Source organism: Moschus berezovskii, chromosome 8, assembly GCF_049115385.1.
Source record: "Moschus berezovskii isolate FMDL1 chromosome 8, NW_MosBer_1.0, whole genome shotgun sequence".
Lineage (NCBI taxonomy): Eukaryota > Metazoa > Chordata > Mammalia > Artiodactyla > Moschidae > Moschus > Moschus berezovskii.
In genome coordinates this window covers 111,236,527-111,253,534 of record NC_142467.1, presented here as the reverse complement: position 1 = coordinate 111,253,534, position 17,008 = coordinate 111,236,527, and the positions used below count along the sequence as shown (strand labels likewise).

Genomic DNA, 17,008 nt, shown 5'->3' with positions numbered 1-17,008 from the left:
AAGAAGACGCCTTTGGGAGATTCCAGGGTCCGAGAATTCTAGCCCTATGCTGTCCAGTATCATAGCCACTAGCCACATGAAGCTATTAAGTACTCAGAATGTGGCTATAATTATAAATAAATACTGGATTTCAAAGACTACCAAAAAATGTAAAATATCTCAATAATGTTTATACATTGGTTACATTTTAGAAATGAATACTATGGAAATACACTGTATTGGATTAAAGAAAATATTATTAAAATTAAATCTTACCTTTTCTAGTCACTTTTTTTAAGGTGGCTGTTAGAAAATATAAATTACACATGAGGCTTGAATTATGTTTCTGTTGGATGGCAGGGAAGAGCCAGAATGTTGGGAACTGAGGGATGACCAGGCATGGCAGGAGGGAAGAGTGGATGTTTCAGAGACTCTCGAAAGGATTTAAGCAAAGTAGTGTCATAAAGGCTTCCACACAGAGGATGAGGGCACCAGTCTGGTCTCTCTAGACTGCTCTGTTTTGGTTTCAATTTGAGAGTTAGGTTTTCCAACATTATTCGAAAATCCCAGGGTTCAATTCTAACTTCCTTCCTTTTCCCAGCACTCTCACATACTTCAGTGGTCACTGACCTCACAAATCCTTACCAACGTGAGATTGTTTACTTAGCATGCTTTGGTTCGCTGTATTAATTTAAACCTTTTCTGTCCTAGGATCTGAAGCCTAGCAACATTGTAGTAAAGTCAGACTGCACCCTTAAGATCCTTGACTTTGGCCTGGCTCGCACAGCGTGCACCAACTTTATGATGACTCCCTACGTGGTGACGCGGTATTACCGGGCACCCGAAGTCATCCTGGGCATGGGCTACAAAGAGAACGGTGAGTACAGACAGAACTGGAAGAGGCCGTGATGTTTAAAATTAGTGCTATTAGTCATCACTAGTTTTTTTCTCTTTCCTGTGAACTGTATGAAATATAATATGGAGACTGTGTTATGCATAGATTATCATAGTTCACAGATGAGAAATAATTTTATATTTCCATTGGTTAAAATTATTCACTTTTGAAATGAATATTTTCAACATTTATCAAAGTGTAATACGCTTACCAAAAAATATGCAAATCCCAAGTGTGCAGCTCAGTGGGAGCACACCCACGTAACCAGCAGCATAACTGAGGCCTCCCCAGGACCCCTCTGGGTCTCAACCCCCAAGGGAAGCCATTATCCTGATCTCCAGCACCATAGGTTGATTTTTCTTATTTTTGAACTAGATATAAGTGGAATAATGCAGCATGTGCTTTTTGTGTGTGTAAAATTGGTGTTTGTTTTTTTAACAGCAAAACTTATTCTAGCAATATCAGAACTCTTTGAAACTTAGCTTTTGAAAAATTTGTCAAAAAGAACTAAATCACACTTACTTATTTAAAAAAAGTCTGAAAGTTTGCCTAAGCCATCTGAAATGAATTGAGCTTCAAGTTTATTCAGATGTTTTAGAACTTGTGCTCCTATTCAGAGAGACACAAGTCTGTGGCCTTCCAGTCCTCTATGGCCTTGAGAGAAAATTCGGCCCCGTTAGTGTCCCTCACCCCACCTACACCAGCAGGGGCACTGAAGAGCTCTCTGTCTGGGCTTCTGAGGCCTTGATTCAGCTGGGCCCCGCAGAGGAGGGGAACAGCCAGAAGCTGAGGCGCCTCTGGCCCTCACCTGGAACCCAGACAAGCCTGGCCCTTTGAGGCCCCAATAACTTGACAGTTTAGAAACGGATCATTCAGGAGGCATGGTGTTCATATTTCACATGAGTCCTACTAACAAGCTGGGTCTGTCTTTGGGAGGGGATTTGAGAAAAGACATGCGTGGGGGCGGTCTCTGGCTGGTTTTAATCACCTGGTATTTGGTAGTGGACATCTGGTCTGTCGGGTGCATCATGGCAGAAATGGTCCTCCATAAAGTCCTGTTCCCAGGAAGAGACTGTATCCTTCACAGGGAGATACCTGGTGCTGACCACAAGGCCGGGAGCCGGGGTGGGCTCATGCCTGGAAACAGCTTTCTGGGGACAGGCACTCCCTATTTCTGGGACTTTGTCTTTGAAGCTGTAAAATATTGGACTCTGGCACTGAAAGCCAAGATTGCTGCAAACTGAAAGCCAAACTAGAGGTCAGCAATCTTTCATACTGTCTAAAACAGTTCACCCTTAACTGGCTGTTTATTTTCCATATTTATGTGTTTAGTGCACTGTTAGAAAGCTTTTCCTCACCTTTGTTTTGTTCATGGCACTTCATAATTTTGTCATTTCACTTTATTTTCAGTTGATATCTGGTCAGTGGGTTGCATCATGGGAGAGCTGGTGAAAGGTTGTGTGATATTCCAAGGCACTGATCGTATCCTTCCCGGGGACCTCCCCGGCCATGTTTTCCATAAGTATCAAAGGCAGCAGGAGCTCAAAAGGACAATGTCGTAATTCTAGACTGTATTCTAAGGAGGTCTTGATTATGTTTGTTAAAGTAGTGTCACAGATCAAATGGTTCAGTTTTATGTTTTCTTTTTTACTCGACTAACGATTTTATTGACACAGAGAATTAAGTTAAACCAATTTATATTCTTAATTTTGTTAAAAATAGCTTATAAGAAATGCATTTACTCTTTGACAAATGTATTCTGGTGTTTAAATGAAAATACTATTTAGTTAATTTAACTATCTAGGGAGTTGTCTAAATTTAATGAGCCAATATTCTTGTGTAATTTGTTTAATATACTATTTCATCAGTTACCAGGATGCAATAGAATATTTTCCTCCAGAGTAAGAACTGAAGGATGCTACATAAGACCTAAAGGGAAAAGATTAAAGTGAAAAGTTTGTGAGGAACAATATTTGCTAAATTTTTTTGTTACTCTTCTGACATTTTGTAGAAACTTTAGAAGATCCACTTAGATGGTTATTTTGTGACTTTCCCAGTGGGGAAGTCTTAAGTAAATATAAAATGCAAAAGGTTAACTTATCCTGTGGTCAGCATATCGTATTAATGATGCACAGCATAAGGAAGAATAGGATGTAATAGTCTCAGTAGCTTTCTTTTCTCATATTCCTCATGTTCTTCCATCTTCAACATTGTTTACTCTAACTTAGTTTTTCACATATACCCTTTTTCATTTGTGTTCTCACCACCTAAAATTTTCACTAGTCTTTTAATTTTATTTTTTTGTTATGAAAGCTTAAAGTAGTCTCTGCTGGCAGATTGATGGTTATCTTTAAGAGAAATTAAGTTGAATAGTCAATGCTTTATATATATTTTGTTAATTTTCATTTTTATGACTTTATGAGGGTGATTTTCTTGTAATATAAATGTTCACAACACAAACTTGAAATGAAAAAATTTTATCCCTATCATTTTATTTACCTTCCTTAATAGTTTTCACATCATAGGTTTTATGTGAAGTTAAACATAGCATTTTATTTTGTTCTAATACATTTTCTAGCAATTTTTCATAGCCTTTCCTTAGATTCAGTTGTTTCAAACTGTAAATAGGAGATATTTAATTTGAAAATAAATTCAATATAAAAAGGAAAAGTTGTTGTATTCTAAAGATATGTTTATTTATTATGCCACACTACGAGGCTTGTAGGATCTTGGTTCCCCAATCAGGGGTTGAAACCACGCCCTCAGTAGTGAAAGTACCGAGTCCTAATCACTGGACTGTCAGGGAATTCCTTAACGATACATAATTAGAAGTATCTACTTAACATTCAGTTTGTCTCAATTTTTAATTTATTTTGCGTCTTTCTTTTCTTAACTAATTAACTGTGTTCTTCAGATAGTACCGACATGAAAAGTGTGGGTACTTTTTGGTACATTATTAAATAATTTAAAATTCTTAATTTATATATTAACATCTTACAGTATCAGTAATAATAATCCTATGTATAAGGTCACCTAATGTCATCCTTAGAACACACACAGAGATTAGCATCATTCTCCAAAGACAATTTTGCTCTTTTTTCAAACATTAGATAGAAAAACCAGGGGGGGGAAACATTTTTTTTTTTTTTTCCAAAAAAAATTCTGGAAACCAGACTGCAGTTGTCAGAGATTTGTTTTAGGTTCATTACCGAAGGTGGAAAAGAAGCTCTCGTGGCTTATAAGAAAGAGAAAGCTTCTGCAGGTGCCCCTCAGAAAGCACGGGTCCCTGGAGGCCCAGAAGCAGGTTACTGAGGGGGGCACACGGACACTGTCACAGAGGCGAGGCCTGAGGGCTGAGGGGCGGCCTCTGCAACTGTGGTGGGCACAGTTTTCCTGAGATTATGGGTGAAAAGAACGGCTAAGAGAGCATGAAAGGTTGGAAATTAAAGAAACGGACAGCTCTGTATTGCTGCAAATGGGAATGGTAGCTAAGCTACGGAAGTTCAAAGTGATTGTTCAAAGGAAAGTGACTGTTGTCTTAAGATGAAAGGGAAAAAAATTATGTTTGATTGGTGATGGAAAGCTCCAGTGGAGAGCAAAATGGTGATGGTATACCAATAAGAAGAAAGACAGTACAGGAGACGAGAGGGCCTCCTCCTTTGTTCTTTGAAGAATGTATGTTTGTTCCCTAGGTTCTTTCACAGTAATGTCATTTTATTTTTCTAAGACATACCTCAATTAATCACTTTTTAAAGATTCTGTTTATTTATTTGATTCCTCTGGTTTGTGTTCTCTTATATAATGTTTATGGTTTTAGAATCACTTTCCACATTCATCTTGCCAGTTATCTCAAGGTCCCAGAAAAAGTGACAAAGCTGGCATTGTCTGCATTTTACAGATAGGAAGATGAGACCCAAGGGAGATTGACTACCTGACACCTAGTGAGTGACTAACACACAATGGAGTTTGAAACCTATGTCATATACTTTGGAAGGAAATAAAACACTCTCATTTATATGGCAATGATAGCCAGAGTCAGTGCCAAGTAAAACTTAGTCACCTCCCAAAGCTGTTTCTGCTCAATGTAAGCCCAGCTACAGTGGGAGGTGACATGATGAGGGCTCAGAAAGTCCAGAGCCCCAGCTCCCGCCCCCTCCCTCATGCACCCCGTCCTGCCAAGCCTACAGGGTGGCTCCCAGCCGTAAATTGAGCAGTCAGTTAGGTCTCTCTATTTTAGGCAGCTTTATATCTAACATAGGTTTATTACGAGAAGTGGAGGTGAAGTGAAAGTCACTCAATCGTGCCCAACTCTTTGCGAACCCATGGACTGTACAGAACCCATGACTGTACAGGCCAGAATACTGGAGTGGGTAGCCTTTTCCCTCTCCAGAGAATCTTCCCAACCCAGGGATCGAACCCAGGTCTCCCGCATTGCAGGCAGATTATTTACCAGCTGAGCCACATGGGGAGCCCAAGAATATTGGAGTGGGTAGCATATCCCTTCTCCAGCAGATCATCCCAACCCAGGAATCGAACCAGGGTCTTCTGCCTTGCAGGCGGATTCTTTACCAACTGAGCTATCAGGGAAACCCATTATTATGAGAACTGATTTCAATTTGCCCACATAATTATTACCTACTTTCATGTTTAAGCCTTTCAGTCATAGGTATTCTTCAGCTTCAAGATAACTTTATTTTGATCTAGAATAGGAAGCCATAAAGACTTCATTGTGTTGATTTAATAAACTGTGACCAGAGTTTATATGGTGCAGAGTCTGTTTGTTTGTTTTTTTAAATAGTCTTAACTAGGAACCCAAACCTTATCTGAATATTATTTCAGAATGCTTCTGTTGACCCAGTGAGCTGGCCTGATTAATTATTCATTGATAAGTATAACTTAAGTTTCTCTTTAAATGATGCAACTTTATGTAATATGAATATAAGGCATTTCAGTTGTATTTTCCTCAAGAGACTCCTTAGATATTGATCAGTGGAATAAAGTTATTGAGCAGCTAGGAACACCATCTGCAGATTTCATGAAGAAACTTCAGCCAACTGTGAGGAATTATGTAGAAAACAGACCAAAGTATCCTGGAATCAAATTTGAAGAACTCTTTCCAGATTGGATATTCCCATCAGAATCTGAACGAGACAAAATTAAAAGTAAGATATCCTTTTTTCTTATACTTGTTTTCATAATTTGGTGAAGCTTTTTCGTGTTTGCATTCTAAAATCTGTGAAAACTGAAAGATGAAATAGTTGAAAACCCTCAAAGTCATTTATAGGCTAGAATGAAGGCATTTCAGAAAGAAAGCTTAAAGACCTAGAAGTTTTGTCCTCAATAAAGGGGACAGAACTGAAGCCTCTGGTCAAAATATTTACATAGTCCGAAAGATTCTTATATTAGTTACAGCAAATGGAATTCAAACTGTTATCAGGCGTAAAGAATACTTGAATAAAGATTGTCGCCCATTTGAAGAGTCAGAAATTTTAAAAGGCCTTCCTCCCTTCTCCTGTGCCCGTCACATTTCAATGTGTTTTAAAGGAAGAGAATAGATGTGATTTTCTCTACATGAAGACAAACTGTGCCTCATTCAGAAGAGTTCCATCTCTCCTTTGCCTGCATATGTGAACTTTGTTTGGTTTTGATATTCATTTGGCTGTCCTGGGTCTTCGCTGTGGCGTGTGGGGTCTTGGGTTGCGCATGCAAGCTCTCAGGTGCAGCATGTGGGCTCGAGTTCCCTGACCAGGGGTTGAACTTGGCCCCCTGCACCGGGAGTGCAGTGTCTCAGCAACTGGAGCACCAGGGAGGTCCCACCTGTGAATTGTAATTGCTGAAACCTAGGTGAGCCTTGTATTTAACCAAGTTATTGAACTTGTTGGATTTTTTTTCCAACTACTAATCTCTAGATTTTTTTAAAAAGTGTACATTGTATACAGGTAGGCAAAGCAGAGGGCTTCCCTGGTGGCTCAATTGGTAAACAGTCCGCCTGTAGTGCAAGATACCTGGGCTCAATCCCTGGATTGGAAAGATCCCCTGGAGAAGGGAATGGCTACCCACTCCAGTGTTCTTGTCTGAAAAATCCCAAGGACAGAGGAGCCTGGTGGGCTACAGTCCATGGGGTCACAGAGAGTCGAACACGACTGAGAGACTAAGCACAGCACCAGGCAAAGCAGAGACATCTGTGAAATGTTCTATATGATGCAGACATGAAGTGTGGCTCAGTCTGTTCGGTTTCACTCTCATGTGGTATCGAGAGAAAAGGCTCGCCTGTGGTTCATACCTGCACTCTCGGCAGTGCCACCCTCAGCTTGGCTCCTCTGCCCTCCCTGTCCATGGCTTGTCAGCCTTATGCCTCAGGCCAAAGGCACCTTTGAAAGCCTGGTTTGTAGTGGAAATGGCTGCTTGATTTACTCTTAAAGAAAGAGACTAATAATCCTGAATCTATCACCAGTTTCTCAGAATTAGTATATTTTTGTTCTGTCACATTTAGTTCTTTATTGTGTGATTCTCAGGTTAAAATTGTTACTTTATTAATCTAATATTTGTTTTTACCCTAGCAAGTCAAGCCAGAGACTTATTATCAAAAATGTTAGTGATAGATCCCGACAAGCGAATCTCTGTAGATGAAGCTTTGCGTCACCCTTATATCACTGTTTGGTATGACCCTGCTGAAGCAGAAGCGGTAAGCATCTATTTTGAAAAGACTTGTGGGTAAGGGCAGGGCATACATTTCCCTGGATCTTCTGTCTGTTGGTCTGAAATGGCTACACAAAGATTTAAGGTTAAAAGGACTCCTGATTACTTTGAGGCCGTATAGCCAGGATGAAACCCCCTTTAAGACTCATTACTGGGGCTGAACTCCGAGTACCTCAGGCGTGAACATGCTTATGCTGTGGTGATATAATTGTCTTCATTTATGTTGATGCTGATGTGTGATCATAATATCACCTTTTTTAGGCATCCATTTGTGTACCTGGTACTGTGCCTGGGTTTTGCCTTTATTATCTCGTTTAGGTATCCAGTCAGGCTAAGAAACACTGAAAATCACAGGTCTGTACGTCCTTCCCCAGACGTACCTGTTAGAGGAGTTTCACTTCTGAGTGTGGTGCTCATGTGCATTTTTCTCTAGCATCCCCGGTATGGATAGTCTTTAGTTGAAAGTGAAATAATTACATGGTGGCATGCTCATTACCGGGCTTCCGTCATAGCTCAGTTGGTAAAGAATTCGCCTGCAATGCAGGAGACCCCGGTTTGATTCCTGAGTCAGGAAGATCCCCTGGAGAAGGGCTAGGCTACCCACTCCAGTATTCTTGGGCTTCCCTTGTGGCTCAGCTGGTAAAGAATCCGCCTGCAATACAGGGGACCTGGGTTCGATCCCTGGGTTGGGAAGGTCCCCTGGAGAAGGGAAAGGCTGCCCACTCCAGTGTTCTGGCCTGGAGAATTCCATGGATTATACAGTCCATGGGGTCGCAAAGAGCCGGACACGACTGAGCGACTTGCACGTTCACGTTCACCTGCTCATTGTTAGGTTTTGTCCTGTGCATAAGTGACCAGTCCAGGTTCGACGCATAAATTTTCCTCTGTTCATTTCTTTGCATTTGTGCTTTTTTAATAAAATTCTTTTTTAGAAATAAAAAAAAAAATAAAAATAAAATAAAATAAAAAAAGAAAAAAAAAATTAACCACCATTTTATTCATTGTTTTATATGAAAAGAATTTGATTTATAAACGTGATTTTAAGTAAATTTTTGAAGCAGTCCACTTACGATTTGGGGACTGAATTTGGGAGTTCTAACAGGAAGAAATAAAAACTTGAGATATATTTTGCATCTTCTGTATTTCCTAGCACAGTACCTTGTCCAGAATGGATCTCTAGGAAGCAGCCTGTGAGTGCTAATTTTATAATTATATTTGGGCAGATTTCCTTAGAGTGTAATTATTAGCAGGACTATGATAGCTCTATTTTTTGGTTAATTTTTCCATAATTATTTTGATTTTGAAACCAATGGAAATATCATACTTACAAAGAAATCTTTAAGTCACATATTGAATGAAACTACATCAATATTATAAATATTTTATTTTATTATTTTTAATAAATACATTAGAAGTCTTACAAGTGATTCATTTTCTTCATGCCTCGTTATTTTTTCAACTATTAACTTTACCTGTAAAATTTAATTTTTAGCCACCACCTCAAATTTATGATGCCCAGTTGGAAGAGAGAGAACATGCAATTGAAGAATGGAAAGGTAAAGGTGGAATTTATTTTGATTGTTACACATTTCTTGAAATGGGGCAAATTAACACTTTTTGACAGTAGCCTTTCTAAGGGAGAGGTGGGGACCCTTCAGCCCTTATCCTCTCTCTTCCCACTTCCCAGTAGATAAAGAACTTGAAGATAACAAAATTAGAGAGGAACAGGTATGAATTGCATATTTTCTTCAGAAGACAAAAACAAAGGTTTTTCACACATCTCACATTATCAAATCTTGATTTGTAAACTAAATTAAGTAAGTGTATTACACTTAACTTGATAACATGTTGCAAACTATTGAGTAACCCCAATTCACAGGCCCCTGTAAAGCAGATATGAGAGACCCCACTGGGGTCATGTGAACTTCTGCTGTATTTGTAAGCCTTGTAGTTATATACGCGTTTTAAAATAAGAGTTTGGGGGAAACTGCAGATCAAAAATATGCAAATGGTTATTATTACCACTCTAACCATACAACCCACAAGAAAGTAAACCAGTAATAGAGGTTAAACTAAAAATATTTCATTAAAAAGCAGCATCAGTAATAGTTGAGAACTGTGGTCAGCGCAAGTCAAACCTGACGGTGTGTCCTGCCCGAGAGCCGCTTCACGGGCTGCAGGGAACCGGTGACCCGCAATGCTCACACCCCAGGCCTCAATCGGTGCCTGCACTGTGCTAATTTCATTTCACGAATACCAAACTTTTAGGACGCTGCTAATATCTTACTTATTAGGTAGTTACTCTGACAAATGAAAACTGAAGAAAACTGAGATTGAAACCCAGAAACAACGTAGGTAACTAGACCAATTTCTGGCCAATCTGGAGGAGTCACATTTGGAGAACCACAACGGTGGAGGAAAAACTGTGCAGAAAGATGTGAGACTACCCAGTAGCTAAACTGCTCTGTGGGAGTCGCTTTGCTGGCACTTTTCCCCCTCCTCTTCCCCACTCCCCATGCCTCTCTCACTCTCTCCCTACCCTCTACTTTGTGAAACCCACTGGTGGATCCAGAGCTCCCCTACTTTCATGGCCTTCATAATTGGTTGGTTGCAAAGATATAATTGGTTTGAAAACATACAAGGAATTAGATTATATTTTGGTCTAGGTGAACTATTACTTGTCTGTCACAGTTAAAAATAGCACATCACAGTGTCCTTGGAGTGGTTCCAATTTATTTAGAAGCAGGGTTTAGAGATGCAGAGAAACTGATGAAGCGTTGTAACTTGCATTTCTATTTGAAGAGCTAATTTACAAAGAAGTAATGGATTGGGAAGAAAGAAGCAAGAATGGTGTTGTAAAAGATCAACCTTCAGGTTAGTGATTGCTTTAATATTTTGATTGCATAATACTTTTCTTTCTCTTTTCAATTTTTGTAAATGGCAACAGCGTGTTTTAAGTGCCAGCTTGACCAGCATTGGCATTTGAAAACACCTTGTTTAAAATAGTTTGCTCTTTTTGGTCTGCTCTGGTTGTGGCAGCTAACATTTTACTGATGCCAGGCAGCAAACTAACTGTATTGTAAACATTCTTGGTTCATCCTTGTAACAGCTACTGTCATTTTCATTTATAGATAGGGGAATTGAATTTAAAGCTTTTCAAGGTGCATGACCTTCTTTATACTGCCCCCAACCAATTAAAAAAGAAAATTAATATGAGTCTAGATAAAGTGGAATTTGCTTTTCTCTTGAGAAAATTGTTCGTATAATTCTCCCATCTTTCTGCTTGATCTTCTTAGTGGTAGACGTCTGACTAACAATTAGGAAGCTGTATGACTATTAGAGGCATAATATATATGGTTTTAACTTATAATACCATCATTAGGTTCTACCTTGGGAGAAGGCAATGGCAAGCCACTCCAGTGTTCTTGCCTGGAGAATCCCAGGGACAGGGGAGCCTGGTGGGCTTCCGTCTATGGGGTCACACAGAGTCGGACACGACTGAAGTGACTTAGCAGCAGCAGCAGCATAAGGTTCTACCTTAAACAGAACTCTTTACTTGCATTTATTTCACATTTGCATTCACTCCACTCCCACTGGAAAGCACATGCACACCACACACACGTGTAAATACACATGAGGCTGTTTCTTATTCCTGAATTTTATATTCAGCATGACATGTGTCCAGTGCCTGGAGATTATATAACTTTAATACAGATTTAGATGCTTATAGTTAACTAAGCCGGAGAAGGCAATGGCATCCCACTCCAGTACTCTTGCCTGGAAAATCCCATGGATGGAGGAGCCTGGTGGGCTGCAGTCCATAGGGTCGCTAAGAGTCGGACACGACTGGGCGACTTCACTTTCACTTTCATGCATTGGAGAAGGAAATGGCAACCCACTCCACTGTTCTTGCCTGGAGAATCCCAGGGACGGGGGAGCCTGGTGGGCTGCCGTCTATGGGGTCGCACAGAGTCGGTCACGACTGAAGCGACTTAGCAGCAGCTGCAGCAGTTAACTAAGCACAAATTTAAGACTGACCTCTGAGACCCTGGATGTTTTGTCTTTGTTCAAACCAGGCTAAAATATAGATAGTAGGAAACAGGTTAGTTTCATTTGCCTTAAAATGTCAGTTTTGGGGATTTAGAAGACAAAAATAAAATAAACAAGAGTCCACTAAATTTTGTTCCTATTTTTTTCTTGTTTTATTCCTTCTTTTAGAAGGTATTTCTTTTGCAGAAGAATTCTTCAAAGGTTGATTTTTTTCCCCTTGGATTAAGTGTTTATGATTATAATTGAAATATCTGATGAGACTTGAATCCTACTTGGACTTGAGCCTTTTGTGATACTGATAGTTTTAGGATAAATTCAACAATTTTATTTTAATATCTTTTTTAAACCAGAAGGTATTTTTAAAGTAATTAACATGACTATACATGTGTGTGATATTTAGCCATCAGGAAGAAAGAGAATATTGCAGTGAAAGACAGAGGAATATTTGGGATTTTGAGCCTAAAGAAAGACTCCACAATAAGTTCAAAATGAAACTAATTTCTTGTTTATACTAATAGTATTGGAAACTGCAGAAGGACAGAGCTGAGAAAAGGCCTGAAGTCTCATTGCCTGGATCTGCAGCAGTGTCGTGCCTCAGATTTTATTATATTTGGTTTTCTTAGCACAGATGCAGCAGTAAGCAGCAACGCCACTCCTTCTCAGTCGTCGTCCATCAATGACATTTCATCCATGTCCACGGAGCAGACGCTGGCCTCGGACACAGACAGCAGTCTGGACGCCTCGACAGGACCCCTGGAAGGCTGTCGATGATAAGTTAGAAATAGCAAGCTTGTCATCAGTGAAGGAACTCTCACTTCCATGAGCGTGAAATACTTGGGAGTTGATGGAACCAAATAGAAAACTCCATGTTCTGCATGTAAGAAACATGATGCCTTGCCCCCACTCAGCTGTCCTAGGCTCGCCTTGCTTAGATTATCAAATGAAGCAGAGTATGTCTAAAGAAAAAAAAAATACAAACCACACATGTAGAAATTGTGTTCAGGGTCATTTCAGGTGAGCAATTAGAATATATGAATTTTTTTTTTAAGTTGTGCAGTAATAGTGATCATTTCTCATCCTCAGTAACTGTTGGGATATATATGCATGACACAAATGCTTGCTTGGATTTGCCCTCTAGCACTTTGGAAATCAGTATTTATAAAGCCAAATAATCTTCAAGGTAGTGCTGCTTCTAGAATTGTCTCTTAATCCTCTTAAGTAATTTTGTGTTTGTCCAGAAAAAAATATATTTATGTGTATTAATTGGCCACCATCATATTATAATATCTTACCTTCTTTTAGGGTATGAATTAACTTTCTTTCATATTTCAGAAGGAATATAATTAAATCTATATAATAAAAACATGTAACTTTTCTTTAATTTGTCATGTTTTAGGCTGAGAATTGTCACCGCTGAGACCAGGGTGCTTTGTTTTCTCTGAGTGGTGTTGGTCTGGATGACTGTACATTCAGTTTTACTGCATGGTAGCATTTTAAGTTTCGTTTTATGCTGCTCAGAACATATGTATGTTTAAAATCCTATCTACCCCATCTCTTTTTTCTTGGTCTTCTGGACTTATTAATTTGAAGTGCTACCTAGAACTTCATCTTTATTAGCCACCTAACACCCATGTCAATCATATGATGGCAAATAGTCTCTTGACCCCATCACCTGCTGTTAGAGTAGAATTTTACGAAGTGATCACTAAAGATGATGGCAGTCACTTGCTGAGTGCTTGTTTTGCTTGCGCCTGGACTGGGTCCTTTCTTACCTCCTCGAGGGTAAGATACATGATTTCACAAGGCAGAGTTTCCCTCTTCCAACGCAGCATTCTCCCTCGACTTCCTTTCTTGTATGAAGGAAACCACCTGAGCCCGCTTTGGTCTGTTTCGGGAAGCTGGTTCAGAATGGGTGTTTGTAGTGGTTCTCCGCTTTGTGGAGGCGCGTCCTGTTCCTAAGGGAAGGCCTTCCGAGGGATAGGGAGGAGCTGTCCTAAAGGGCAATTATTAACTAGTAAATATTTCCTGATTTTAAGCTGCTCACCTGAAATTGATACTTTCAGACTAATGCAGAAATCATTCAAGACTCAGTAAAAGACTGAGTACTGAAGCGTCATTGCAGAAATGGAGTTATGCCGGTCACACATGGCTACCTGTGCTCGTGATGCTTTCCCCTGGGGCTTATTCTACTGCAGATTCATATCTTTTGTTCAGTTACTTTGGAAGCTGTTGGGTCAACATTGTCACATTCTATGGAATGTGTTCTGAGGAGGAACTTTGTTAAGAAAGTTTATTATAAATATTATCTAAAATATATGATTCTCTCTATACCATTTGTATCTTATTGGTCTTATCACTGGAAACTGGAACCCTTGATGAACAAAATTAATATGGAAGTAATAAACAGTTTTCTTTTGTGCTATTTAGACATGTTCAGCTGTAGGATGGAATACTAACTTGGATTGGGGCAGAAACACCTGTGACATAGCTGAGGATTATTTTGGCTTCAGAGGCCTGATGGTATAAGAAAGTTATTGCTGTACATATATAAACATCTTAAAATGACCTAATACACATTCTTTAAAAAGACTTTACTAAATCTATCTTTGAAAAGAAAAGGAAAGGGGAGAGTTTTAAAAATACATTATCTGTCCTCAGCTTATGTATATGCAGCACAGGAACGCGAGGGCACATGGAAGTCCCACGGGGTGAGTGTTCACGCAGCCAGGTGCCGTTTATAAATGGAGCTAGGTGCCATACAGAGTGGCTTTCTGCTCACTGATTCCTCCTGTGTTCACGGATGAAGTCCGTGACGGTGTGGACGGGTTTCCTGCAAGACCACCTTCCATCAGCGAGTGATGAGTGCACCCCAGCAGGCCACGGTGCTGCAGACTGCAGAGCTCCATAGAAGTGCCTCACCCCAGTTCAGGGCCCTCCCTTCTGAGCTGGGACGTGCCAGGGACCTGGTGCAATGCAGATGGTTCCACACTGCTCTCCATGGATAAATTCTGGTGTTGGATAAGAACTGAAAAATGTGCTCAATTTGTCATCTTTTCTATTTTATTTTTGTAATTTATATCGTACACAACCCTGGAAGTAACTATTTTGGACACATATTTTTATAAACCAGGTAATTTATTACTAGCCTGGAATTTGGACTAGGTTCATTTTGTTTATTGACTTCGTTTTTTGTTAAAAAGGAAATGACTGCCTCCCCTATCAGGTCTTGATTCCAAGTGCAGGTTCCGGAGAGTAGACAGAGTCTGTCAGAGTAGGAGGGCATTCTAGAAACATCCTGCTCGGTATTGATCAGCTGTGGAGACAGGAGACAGAATCCAGGCTCTGTGCTTGTCTGTGCACCATGAAGCTCAGAGCTGCAGTCCTGAAAGGAGGAAATGCTTGGTAGGGCCCCTGACTGACACCCAGAGTCCAAAGTTGAAACACTGACTGGCAGACTGTTTTAATCCAGATATAATGTTGTGTAAAGTCATGGTAATGATATTTGATGAGTTCATATGGTTGATTTCTAATGTTTAATACTGGTAGTAAACAAACACAGGTGTGACCTTCCAGATTGCATATCTATCTCAAAAGTAACATTGCCTAATGTTTTATAATAAAATATATTATGTGTGTTTTGATTGGTGAAAATAATACAAATACATTTTAAAAGAGAAGTATATATAACATGTCCAATTTTTGTGTGTTTTTAAATGACATTTGACTGTGTATTTCTACGTCACCATCTCTGATTACAGATTTAACATGAACACAAGCAGATACTGGAGTGTTGTTGTCTCAGTCAATATTAATAGATGTTTTTAAATTGAAAAGCAAAATATTTCTGTTGGATCCCTTACTGAAAATATTCTGCAACTTCCTGAATCTAAATTTTCAAAAACATGCAGTGCAAGACTGAATATTTGGAATAATTGTTTTCTCACAAGAGTGGCCAAAAGAATCCACCAATTGGTCTTTCCTTGTATCACTTAAAATCCTTAATAGTGCCTGTGTGCTTGTGGTTTTCTGCATGGATTTCTTTCATTTTGCTTCTGGTTTTGAGGTACTTTAGGATGTTTACTTGGAGAAGGAAGTGGAAACCCACTCCAGTGTTCTTGCCTGGAGAATCCCAGGGATGGGGGAGCCTGGTGGGCTGCCGTCTATGGGGTCGCACAGAGTCGGACACGACAGAAGCAACTTAGCAGCAGCAGCAGCAGCAGCAGGATGTTTACTACTTAAAACCACAGGAATAGAAGGGCACACAGTGGCACACTGTCTCCTTGCTAGGACTAGAGTCATTCCAGATGGGCTATCAGTCTTATTTTTAAAGATCTCTAGGAAAGGAAAGTGGAAGTCCTTCAGTCATGTCTGACTCTTTGTGATATACAGTCACATGGAATAGGAAAACATTTCTCTTGATAATGATCTGGGCTCCATTTCTCTTACTCCCCCTTCCCACTTTCAATGTAGATAGTACTGAAATACTTTAAATGTATTGACTTAAATGGTACATATAGATTTTTGTGGGATTTTTTTAATGGGAGGAGGTGTGGTGGTGTTCAGTCACTAAGTTGCGTCCAACTCTTTGCGACCCCGTGGACTGCAGCATTCCGGGCTTCTCTGTCCTTCACCATCTCCTGCAATTTGCTTAAACTCACGTCTATCAAGTCGGTGATGCCATCCAAACATCTCTCCCTCTGCTGTCCCCTTTTCCTCCTGCCCTCAATCTTTCCCAGAATCAGTATTTCAAAATAACTTACTATAAACTTTCCTGAAGATTGTATTTTGTTTTTAAGTGTAAGCTTACCTTTGGCAGTAAGGCAGTTATTTGATATTTTCGGTCTTTCATCAGGAAAGTTGGCAACCAAATCAATAATAACAGTAACAAAGTAGCCAGTAACATCTCTGTGAAGCCAGATGTGACCATGACTTAAGAGGAATATGCCTATCACAGCAGCCACTGGGCACACTCACTGTTTCCTCAGGGCCCAGGGAGTCCTTGTGAACAAGGGTGTTTGCTCTGCCATTTCTGTGCTGTGGGACTTTAGCATTGGAGGGGAAATTCAGAATCAATTTTCTGACCCCCTGCACAACAGTTGAGGCTGCAGCCACGTCGGGAAGGGCACCAGAGGGCTGCCCTCAGAATGCTGTCCCACTCAGGCGGGTCTTACTGTTCTTACAGTCATGAACACACTTGAGAGTCTAATGAAAACTGTGACGACTCCCCTGCTTAGAAAAAGACCATGAGCACAAGATTTTGCCAAACTTTCTGAGGAATCCTGAACCCTGGTGGTTACCATGTTAAGAGCCCCTTTCTAGAAGCAGCTTCTAGATGCTTTGTGATCTTAGAGGGAAGCAGAGCCTGCAGGAGGGTTCTCCTGATCT

At 40.0% G+C, this 17,008-nt stretch overlaps 1 protein-coding gene across 5 annotated transcripts in view; it reads left to right on the top strand.

Annotated features, from left to right (window-relative positions):
* MAPK9 (mitogen-activated protein kinase 9) overlaps positions 1-15,838 on the top strand; it is a 67,480-nt gene extending 51,642 nt beyond the window's left edge. For 2 of the 5 annotated variants that reach the window (XM_055431243.2, XM_088839280.1), the window contains exons 6-12: positions 691-856; positions 2,285-2,356; positions 5,854-6,036; positions 7,435-7,559; positions 9,066-9,129; positions 10,376-10,447; positions 12,252-15,834. In XM_055431243.2, coding sequence (XP_055287218.1) covers positions 691-856; positions 2,285-2,356; positions 5,854-6,036; positions 7,435-7,559; positions 9,066-9,129; positions 10,376-10,447; positions 12,252-12,394 — 825 coding nt within the window. In that variant the 3' untranslated portion in view covers positions 12,395-15,834. Of the gene's footprint in view, positions 1-690; positions 857-1,876; positions 1,949-2,284; positions 2,357-5,853; positions 6,037-7,434; positions 7,560-9,065; positions 9,130-10,375; positions 10,448-12,246 lie in introns of all 5 variants that reach the window. The other 3 variants (XM_055431244.2, XM_088839281.1, XM_055431245.2) reach the window with 3 other exon arrangements.
* Positions 15,839-17,008: the final 1,170 nt, after the last annotated feature.